This window comes from Branchiostoma belcheri, unplaced genomic scaffold (genome assembly GCF_001625305.1).
Source record: "Branchiostoma belcheri isolate BF01 breed outbred unplaced genomic scaffold, Haploidv18h27 scaffold88, whole genome shotgun sequence".
Taxonomy (NCBI): Eukaryota; Metazoa; Chordata; class Leptocardii; order Amphioxiformes; family Branchiostomatidae; genus Branchiostoma; species Branchiostoma belcheri.
In genome coordinates, this window is record NW_017804553.1 from 856,663 (window position 1) to 867,599 (window position 10,937).

Here is a 10,937-nt window from a genome sequence, read left to right on the forward strand (position 1 = left end):
ATTTTACATTACGTGATCGAGGAAAGGAATGAGAGAATGGTTAGAAGAAAACACACCAAATTCATTTTCGAACTCAAGCTTAAATCCACTGCGTCCTAATGCTGGGGTCACATTTCCAAACCGGAGCCCGGCCGGGCTGTTTCTATTAACGAAAAATCAATAATCTGTATACGCAATTAGTTCCCATTATTATTTTTTTTCAACTTCTTTGTGCTTTGTTGTCTTTTAAATCATACTTTTCGTTCCATTAGACTGCCCGACCGGGCCCCGGTTTAGAACTGTGACCGTAGCATAACATGCAGAAAGAGCCTGTCACGGTTTCTAATCCGTACTAATGAACCTATTACCCATTCTCCCCCACCTTACAACAACACAATAAGCTCGTCCCCGTATACATGATATAATGCAGTCTGAATAGACAGTAACCAATATCGTTAAACAAACAGCAACAGCCCAAACAAAGCAGAAACAGGCTGGGTTGAGGGGGTCTAAGTTGACACTACACGGCGGTCATGTGTCCGGGGCGCGGTGCCGACAGGTTTGTATCACCCTGATCAATGATTGGGTATCATGTCAGTCACGTGATGTTCTTCGTCACGGTTCGCTTGAGTTCATGCATGTATTGATGCTGTGTTACGTCATCAGGAAACTCTTATAGAGGATTTTCTCTGCTATCTTTCCACCGACCATTTTTCTTGATGATGACAGGTCACGACATGGGAAAATACGAATACTTGGAAACCGTCTTACAGTTCTAGGATTAAGATGGTTGATACGATCGTCGGAACATTTCGGAATGCTGTCGGAAGTACTCGGTACAAATAGGGCAACTTCGAATTCAGAGCTCAAATATATCTTGACAAGACAGACGTTGACATTAGTTGGATAGCACTGCCCTGTTTCTCTGCAAAATCAAATTGCATTTACGCTTGATAGATGATGATCGTGCGTACCGTTCTTTTCTTTGAAAATATAAAAGAGTCATTTAAAGGACATTCCTTAAAGGTCCTTTTATACCGTAAACATATGTACAATCGCTATATCCGTTGTATACCGTATGTTAACATGAGGGAAAGCGATGATATTGGTTTGATGAGTGAGTCAATGAGTGTGTGAGTGAGTGAGTGAGTGAGTGAGTGAGTGAGTGAGTGAGTGAGTGAGTGAGTGAGTGAGTGAGTGAGTGAGAGTGAGTGAGCGAGCGAGCGACAGAATAAAGCGTTTTTGCTTCTAGAACGCATAAGCCTCTGCCTAGATCGCCTTTGTGCTATTACATCATTACTACAGTGATCCTACTTGCACCACTGAAGACAACACCCCACCCCTCACGGTTCACTGCCACTGAAGGACCCGTGTACCGTAACAGATACACACCAAGATTCTGCTGTTCCAAACTCTACACAAAGGGGGCGTTACGTGTGGGGGTTATATAATACAGAAGAGCAAATACGGGACAACAATAATGTTCTGATTGAAAATGGTTTTGTTATGGCCTATATTAAGAGTTGCCCAGGTATGGGTTAACTACCTATGGAAGTAACTACGCCACCACAGGGCAAAAAAATCAAGGGCCTAAGACCTGATTAAGACATAAAATTATTGAAAAATGTTTGCAAAAATGCCAACGGAACAAGGGTAAAAAAGTTATGAACATTTGTCTACAAGTCAGTAGGTGCTATTTCTGACTCAATATACAAACCAAGAATCCATAGATGTTATACTTCAACAGTGTTTAAAAATACGTCGTATACTGTATTTTCACATTACAAAGCTACAGTACTTGTTCGTCCCTGTGCTAGTTATGTGGTGTCGTTTGTCCCGAGTTTATTGTTCCACTTAATCCTCTTGTAAGTAGGGTTTATCCACAAAAGACCATAAAACCAGGCCTGTTGTCTGTATATAAAGGAACAAAATACAAACAACACTGATTTCTAGAGTACGTCAGGCGAAGCAAATTTGCTGTTCGATTCCCGCCCACAAATGCACTAAGATATAGGATTGCTCCTTTTCTTAGAATCATATATAACCTTGGAGTGAGAGTGATCAACTTAAGACTAATAAGGTATTCAGCTGTGTTTCCAACGTTATACATTCTTGTTTGCCCTTTAGGTGTTAGAATCTGTGTTCAAAATAAAATAAATAAACAAATAAACATTGGTGCGCTCAGCCTCCTCATCCTATTTCTCGGGATCAGGGTGAGCGTACGACTGGTCAGAAGTTGGGACAACATTTGCCCGAACACGATCCGGTCCGTCGTGCTTGGATGACGCGGGGCCTACAAAAGTGGGCATATCGGTGCTAATTACGCCGGCGTATCGATGTCTCACTCCGCATAACCACACAAACACAGTTGGTCTTCGATGTTTTGTTTCACCTCGACTGGGAGGCGCCTGACAATAGGCGCGTTTGTGGGTTGAAACTGACTCCGAGAAGCCCTGAGTGAGTCAAAGATTTGATAGATGGCCTGTGGGAAGGCGATGCGAGTGTAGGTGGTCAGGCTTGTGTGTGGCAGGGATTTCCAGTCGTGTGGAACCACATCACGATACATCCTGTGTTCGGACGGTTCCGAACAGGGTCTGAAGCTTCCCCGAGCGCGGTACAACTCTCCCGGCGGCAACATGGAGAGAAATATAGCGGTGACGTTGGTACTGTTGGCGCTGTGTGTGTCCACGGCGTCCGCTGTGAGAGGTAAGGACGTTACAACAAGGTTTACCAACATTGTCTCCTTTTTCAAGCCAACGTACCTCTGCTTTCATGTTAGCAAGGAATGTCCGTGGCCTGAAAAGTAGGTTACAATCATAAACAACAACTTACAACTGTCTAAAAGTTCGTATCTGTAGGCACAAGTACGGGGAAGGAGTATGGGTAGGACAGTAGCCTTTGATGTTAACAACCTCAACTGTTAGAAACAAATCAAACATACACAGAGTACTGTTTATGTCACGATGACCCCAAGTTTTACCACTTCACATGGCTTACTTTAAGGAGACTTATGACTGAAGAATCATTTTCGTACGTTGAACATAGAATTGCTAGGGTTCACACAGTTTAGTAAAGTTAAGTTTACGTTGTCACCCGAGCCTTGCAATGTGATAGTTAGCTCTGGCAACTCAACATACAGACAGGGCTGAGATATGTTTATGTGTTGACGTGTCGCCTGTGAGCTGAAGTACGAAGAACTTCCTGCAGCAAACAGAGAACACGTTTCGTGATCTGTAACAGTTTTGAATCACTAGGATGTGATTTTGTGAGCATTCTCTTTCCTCAAATGTATTGCTAAGTAAGATGAATGTTCGTCAAGTAGTTTTAAACTTGATGACCAGCGTTTTTTCAAGTAGTCCTCTTGACAGCTTAGACGTTTGAACGCTGTTGTGAGTAAACAACATTCTGATGCAGAGTATCGGCATGGTCTGTCTGATAAGTGTAGAGCTGTTGTTGTGGACAGGGACTTGGAGATATAGGTGCCTCCTAGTTTTGTGTACTTTCGAAAGTCTTAAAGACTAAAATCATATTTATACCCGACGCTTTCAACATTGAGCTCTATGATAGTGAGTTACTAGTATGTTACTGTTCCATAACAAATGTGAGGACTGCATATTGTCGGTTTCGTGTTTTTGGTACAAGATGAAACTATAGCGTGTTTCTTGATGACGTAATGTAGTATGTAGATAGAAATATCACTGCTGTATGACAGTTACGCATGCAACTAAGAGATTTCGACAGTAAAGAGGATTGGGGCCAAGTTGTGGCCTTCTGAGCCGGAAATTAGATCATGACGGTTAGTCACCGATCTACGCACGCTACGTTTATCGTACAGGCAGGGTATAATCAGAATGCTCTAGGACGGCCATGATGTTACGATGATTCACTGTGTACTGGAAATAGCTTCATATATCTCTCTTTTGTTATACATTGTTTATGAAGCAGACCAGATTCCTATTACAGTTCGTAGAACTGTTAGATATTCTCAACACCACCATATGTGTATGTTAACACCACAAACTATGTATGTATATTTTGCCATACGTTGTACCCGCTACATCTGTTGCGCAATAAAGTTCTTCTTCTGTAAACAACACAGAGACACAATCAGTAGCAAGGTATCCAAATAAACCTATTTTAGCTGCCGAAGTGGCCTACCCGTTGGCTGGACAAGCCGACTGACTAATATACATGCACGAATGTTGTAATAAGAACGAAGTCAAGAAAGGCACATTAATATTTTTATGGCAGTATGACAGGATCCAATCTAGAGCTAAAATTCACCATTATGATGGATTCCAGGCTGCTCCAGGCCCAGAACTGTGCTTGGTTGGAGAGCGGTCGGTAGAAAAGTCGGGGGAAGGTTTTAAATGTTCTAACGTTGTACGCACGACTTTCCAGGTACATCCTGGGAGGCGCAGTTGTTGGAACACCTTCTGCAGAACCACGACTCGGAGCCGAGACCGGTGCTGAACAGCTCGCACGCCGTCACCGTCAAGATAGACGCCGCTCTGGCACAGATCATCGCGGTGGTAAGGACGTGGTTGCATACGTGTCACGATCGTTTTACGATCCCCGTACGATCGCAAACTTCGTAATAGTCGTAAATGTGTCGTGCAAACGTCGACTGTCATGTTTTCAGAAAACTTTTTAAGATTCTTGACTGTTTGATTTGTTTGAAGTTGGTCCTAATGATTCTAATTTTGTTGCAATTTCTCCCTTTTTCAGGATTCAAAGAATCAACAGGTCACTGTGAATTTATGGTACCGGTCGGTAAGTTTCTTTCTTATTCTTCTACTTTTCCCAGCGAAGACAAACAAAGACAAACAAAAGAATGGCATATTCAAACTCTCGGAACAACAAGAATGACAGCTTGACAACTCGTTGTACAATATACTCCCTTCGATACAAGTGCCTTTTTTAGAAGACTGCAACGTGCTCTCGCTCTCAGTGTGCCAGAACAAGGGTGAAGACACTTTGCTCTGATCTTAATCTCTTTCACGAATACCTAACTGCAATGATAGTAGCATATTTCGTTACACTGATGCACAGGAATATATATACAGTATCATCTAATCATAATCGTTCGTTCCCCCAGTACTGGACGGACGAGACGATGAGTTGGAACGCGTCCCAGTTCGGCGGGGTGAGCGCCATCAGAGTCAGCAGTGAGAAGATCTGGCGTCCCGACATCGTGGTCTATAACAGGTAGGGAGAGTTTTAAACACAGTCGGACTTGCTGCCAAGAATGTAGTCCACATTTTACTAAAAATTGCTGGTTTAAAAGGTTTGTAAGTTGTGTCCTAGTCATATTCGTAATAAGTCGTCGTACGAATTTCATGCCTTACAAGATCGTAGAATTGGCAAGCAGGCTGTGACAGAATCAAACGCTGACAAGGATCTAAGGCGGCTTTTTTTGTAATAATTGATGTTTGCATAACACATGCAGGGCTTTTCCAAGAACTCCCCACGTTTGCAATCGCACGATGATCGCACGGCGCATATGGCCGGTCCCTGAGACACAGGCGTGCCTCGAATTGTTTGAGTGAAAAGGAGAAAACTTTGTTTTCCTGTGTGTAAATGCCCAAGAACGCCCTTGAAGTTGCAGCAATATGCTGACTTGTGCCGAAAATAATCTCTTTTACATATAAAGAGATGATAGACACTTGTCACCGACAAAACAGTGTCTAAAATGTCATATAAATCGCCGAGAACTGATCTTCAACTCATACTCTGATGGCATTTGCCTGTCCTACGTACGAACACGAGGTAAAGTCACCCTGTTACAGGGACAATTGAATCCAGTCCTTTTATATCACAATCATAGATCGACGCTGCGACGCATGGCGATATAAAGGCAGCCATGCATAAGAATATGGCCTGTTGCCAAGCACGAAATAGGTCAACATGAGTAATCCATCTCTGCCCATTCAGGCATGGCGGGACCCGATCTGAGCAGAGTTGTTCTCCGCTACAATACCCCGCGTATCGCACTTAGCACGCTTAACTGCAAGTGTTGAATACTTCCGAAGTCTACCTGTTCTATCTGTTCTTTGGCTATTGTGAGGGAGGAGATCATTTTGGTCCTTTTAGCGAGGAGATGTGAGGAGATGGTGTAAGTTAGAGCGTCCATTATTCGCTAAGAAGCCTCGCTCCAGGCCTCTGTATTCGGGTAACGCAAAACTACCACATACGGCAGTTGTTGTGCCCGGTAGTCTGGACTACATTTACAAATTACGAAGCTAGCAAGATTAAACATGTTTATTGATGATGTGTATGGTGGATGGTGGATGGAGAAATGATCGGAGCCCAGCGAACACGAGATAGAAGACATTAACACGACTTTCCTCGCACAGTAACACATAGACCCATGGCCACTCCACCCAGGTGTTTTAAAAATGAGTACCTGACTTTGGGTTGGGATGGTAAACTTGAGGAAGGCTCTGTCTTGCAATGCAGTGCCTAACAATAGTGCCTATCAACAACCAAATAGGCCCCTGAAAGGCAATGGGAGTACCTGTATGTTTCTTGACGTTGTACATTTTGCATATCCTTTCCCAGCTTGGGAGCGTACTCGGACGCCTTTGCGGACTCGGAGGCGACCATCTACTCCGACGGGAGCCTGTCGTGGCTGTACCCGGTCATCCTCACCTTCACCTGCGCCATCGACGTCACGTACTTCCCGTACGACGAACAGACGTGCGAGATGCAGTTCGGCTCCTGGTCGTTTGACGGCTTCAAACTTGACGTCCACAACAGGTATGTGTCATGTCTAGTTATGAAATGTAGACAAAGTTGTACCTTTCTATATGTTTTTACCCGAGAAATAAGTCTCCTCTGCCACGAGACGTGTGGCCCTATCTGGAGCTATGTGGCCCTATGTGGAGCACAACATCAGCTACATTTACTGAATAAAGGCTTATTCTGGGGACCTTCACACCGTAGTTACTGTACCGCAGGAATCAGAACATTCCGATCTACTGCTGATGATCCACTATTCTTTGTCCTCCAGGTCAGCCCAGCCTGATTCTGGAAACTATCTGGAGAACGAGGAGTGGGAGCTCGGAAGCTACACGGTGAGTAAACATAAGTAAACACAAACAAACACAAAGACACAAACACACACGCGTACACAGACATCCACGTCCACACTCATGCACATCCACACACACATTCACAAACTTGACAGTACTAGCTCATGCGCTCACAGATACATACATACATACATACAGGCAGACAGAAAGACAGACAGAAAGATAGAAAAAGAGCTGACACTGTCAGTGAATTCCCAATAAATGTATACACATTATCATTTGCAGTACACATTGTCATTTCGATGGCATTGCTGACTACAATGTTATGTCGTTATCCAGGTTCGCCGTGAGGAGTTTTTCTACGGCTGCTGCCCGGAGCCGTACCCGGTGGTGACCATGTCCATCTTCATCCGCCGGAAGACGCTCTACTACAACTACAACGTCGTGGCGCCGTGTATCCTCATCGTGTTCGTCAGGTAACAGACAACGTCTCTATGTTTTAATAGAATGTGCCACTATTTACATTATACCTACAATCTATACATCGTCCACACATAAGAAAGGTATTTCTTCATGTGATGTTGGGCTTCACTTTCTTGTTGACAGTCAGGAAAATAAATCTAGACACATATTTTTCTGGTCAAATTAACGAACTTGATAGACAGGGTTGTGACCCGATATGCCCTGTGCGTAGGTTGTGGTCACCAGGAATGTGTACTGTGTAATTATGAGACATAATCTTCAGACAAGGTGTAATAGCAGAGTTACGTCATATACTAGCAACCGTATGACTAATACTGCATTCTAGATATATGATGCAATCAGTTAACACAAACCATATCTACTTCGTGGAAATCAGGAAGTTTGAAATGTACGATGTCTGGTTCCAGCTTGTTCGGGTTCTGGGTGCCTGCTGAGTGCGGTGAGAAGCTGTCCCTGGGTGTGACTATGTTGCTGTCGCTGGTCGTGTTCATGCAGATCGTGTCACAAACGTTACCGGCCACGTCAACATCCGTGCCGTACATAGGTACGTTCATGCCCTGGTTGCTGGCTTTATCTAATTTTTATCATCTAGAAATCGGACCATATCTTGGCCAAAACACGAGATATCAAAACAGGAAGTTTTGGTGCAGTACCTTAGAAAGTTGCTAGGGGCCCATAATCTTTTCGGCGTCCTATCAAGACCTACTAGCACTTCAAAATGAAAACAATTCATTTAAGCCTTCTAGTCTTCTTAAATCGTATTCACAGACACAGACACACGCACACACCTTCACCACATCAGGTAGACTCGTTGATAATCCCTTTTTGGTTTCCTTACTTACAGCCCAGTTTTTCGGAGGTACCATTATCCTGGTGGGGGTGTCCGTGTCCCTCTCGGCGTTCGGAATTTACTTCCACTTCCACGAGCTGAACCTGAAGCCGCCGCCAACATGGCTCAGGACCATCCTCTTCGTGGACGGGTAAGGGTCACAGGCCAAGGGTCAATCATTCTAAGAGGTCTACGTCACCAGCAGAGAATATGTATATGAATAAGGATTAAGGAAGATGGAGCCTGTAGGAATCAAATAACCTCTACCAAGCTCCCAATGTTGCTGTAAAATAGTAAAACTTACTATGCAAAAGTTGACTCCTCTGGCATACTGTTCTATTTGGCCAATTTGTACTATCGTTTAGCAATCTGTGGTCACAGGGCTAGCTTTGTTTAGGGCCAGACGCTACCAGTAAGGAGCCAAAAGAATGTTTAAAGATTCGATAGTCTTAGCTTTTAGGGGACAATTTTGACAACATTTAGCAAGTATCAATTGAACAGTGTGTGCTGTATGAACGAGCTCATGATGTGCTTTACTCCTTCGTCTCTGCTTCAGCTACAAACCCTGGCAACTCATCAAGAACAGGAAGAAGAAGAAGGTGGAGCCCACCGTCATCGCTAATGAGGGGCTCGAGGTCGTGTCCATGGATGAGAAGGAGGTAAATAGATTATCAACGTTAGCCAAACTTATTGGTAGAAAACATAAACCTTGGTAGAATAGGTATGCTCTCATGAATATGCTGTTTAATAACGTATTCACGTCTGTCTGGAAGTGTAATGTATGTTAAAGTGAGATGTTCACTGTATTCTATATATATAATGGTATCTTTATTCTGTACTAACAGAAGGAAGCAGCAGAGATAAACGCCAAAGTGTCGCGGTTCGGACATAACGGAAACAACAACACCGGCCTGGGCGTGCAGGTCACCACACACATGGAGAAAATCGACCAGAACGTCGAGGTCAGTAGCAATGCCGTCTTCATTCTTCACAGTGTTTTAAAATTTTAACGCTTTAAATCTAGCTTTACCAAGAATAACTTAACCTTAGTCTTCAAGTCAAGTCAAGTACATGTACATCCTTTCAGGAGTCTTGGTCTATTCTTGACGCGTCTCTTCAGTTGTCATCTCCTTTGAGCTGTCGACAAGATCAACCTCAATGTCAACATAGATCAGTGTAGAGATGGCATGGCATGGCATTGTTGTTAAGATTGTAAATGGCAATTACAGCGTGTTCCTCTTCTCATTTTCCCCAGGCGCTGAGAAAGACGTCAGACGAGAACGAGGAGCAGGAGGGTCTGCGGGACATGTGGAAGACCCTGGCGGTACAGCTGGACAAGGTGCTGATGATCGGCATCCTGGTGGCGTTCGTCGTCATGACCGCCGCCATGTTCGCCTCCCTGCCACCGGGCATCCTGCGCTAAAACGGGCCCAACAGTTCCGCGCCCGATGAGGACAATGTGTTATAACATTATTGAAGTATATACAACAGCTAGCGATTCTTACTTTATCATATTAGAGTCAGAAAGTACATGTAACTAGTCTTCAAGCAGATCTTTCGGTGGCCGCAAAGACAGTATCAAATTGACCAGAAAATCTGATACTGTCTTTTGCCGCCACTGAAAGTTCTGCTTGGAGATTACATGTAACACCAACTATTACACGTCCATTTTTATGACCCTAATATATATAGTACGAATATCTAGATGTTATACTTGTTACAGTGTGTTACAATACATTGTACCTGTCTGGAAATGTTGTTTATTTTTCATACATGCTTGCAGTGCTTGTACTATCACAGCAAAACTATAGCTATTGAACCACGCTGCTAGAATCGAATAGAATAAATGAAAATTAAAGAATGTACATATAGTAAAAAGTATGTATGGTAAAGAGCAAGATGTCATCAATGTGACTGTTTGTCATCCGATGTTCATATTAATAAGATATCATTACCATTCGGTGTTAAATATACATCGATAGTTGCAAGCATCAAAATGCTTTTATATTGAAACTTTTACAGTAGAATAGAAAAAGTTTCAAACTAGAACTTCTTATCTAAGAGTGTGACAGGGACTAGAAATGCCAACTTCAAGAGTTTTCTCTTAACACTATGGGAGTGTGATGTGGAGTAAAATAGTGGTGTGACCTCAGAGGGCAAGAACTATTTTCACAGTGGTTATAGATCTGTACATGTATGTAAATATATTTTATACTACAAAAATGCTGCTATAAGATCTTAATGTCATAAATTCTCTAGTAACTTGTTAAGTGAGAATGAGTGGAGAACGAGACAAGTAAACACCCAGGGGCTATTGAAAGTAACTACATTTATGTATATATTCAAAGAAATAATTGCCATGCTACCGCACTGTGCGATTTAATTTTTGTTTACTATGATGTCTGTTGACAGAGACGCTACGTTGACAATTGCAGCATTGCTTTGTTGTGAGATCTTAATTTTGTGTGACACGATTGTTCGATTTTTGCTAAGCTTTTTATTACAAGTGTTTCTCTGACAAGGTGGTTTTTGCCATATGTGTTTTGCTTATGCCTACAATAAATAAACACTTATAAGGAACAGCCGCTAGTAATCGATTATTGAGTAGAAAT

General features: G+C 43.0%; 1 protein-coding gene across 1 annotated transcript; it reads left to right on the forward strand.

Annotated features, from left to right (window-relative positions):
- Positions 1-2,348: 2,348 nt before the first annotated feature.
- Positions 2,349-10,905, forward strand: LOC109487441 (neuronal acetylcholine receptor subunit alpha-7-like). Its single transcript, XM_019791436.1, has 12 exons — positions 2,349-2,685; positions 4,381-4,511; positions 4,708-4,752; positions 5,078-5,187; positions 6,541-6,738; positions 6,992-7,055; positions 7,353-7,489; positions 7,904-8,040; positions 8,341-8,476; positions 8,882-8,984; positions 9,171-9,287; positions 9,581-10,905. The coding sequence occupies exons 1-12, from the start codon at positions 2,616-2,618 to the stop codon at positions 9,746-9,748; spliced, it is 1,416 nt and encodes a 471-aa protein (XP_019646995.1). The 5' UTR covers positions 2,349-2,615; the 3' UTR covers positions 9,749-10,905.
- Positions 10,906-10,937: the final 32 nt, after the last annotated feature.

Bases quoted from the DNA above. Each gene is read 5' to 3' on its own strand.
- LOC109487441 (XM_019791436.1), top strand. From the start codon at position 2,616: ATGGAGAGAAATATAGCGGTGACGTTGGTACTGTTGGCGCTGTGTGTG. The intron at 5,188-6,540 runs GTAGGGAGAGTT...ATCCTTTCCCAG, and splicing joins GACATCGTGGTCTATAACAG to CTTGGGAGCGTACTCGGACG. The intron at 8,477-8,881 runs GTAAGGGTCACA...TCTCTGCTTCAG, and splicing joins ACCATCCTCTTCGTGGACGG to CTACAAACCCTGGCAACTCA.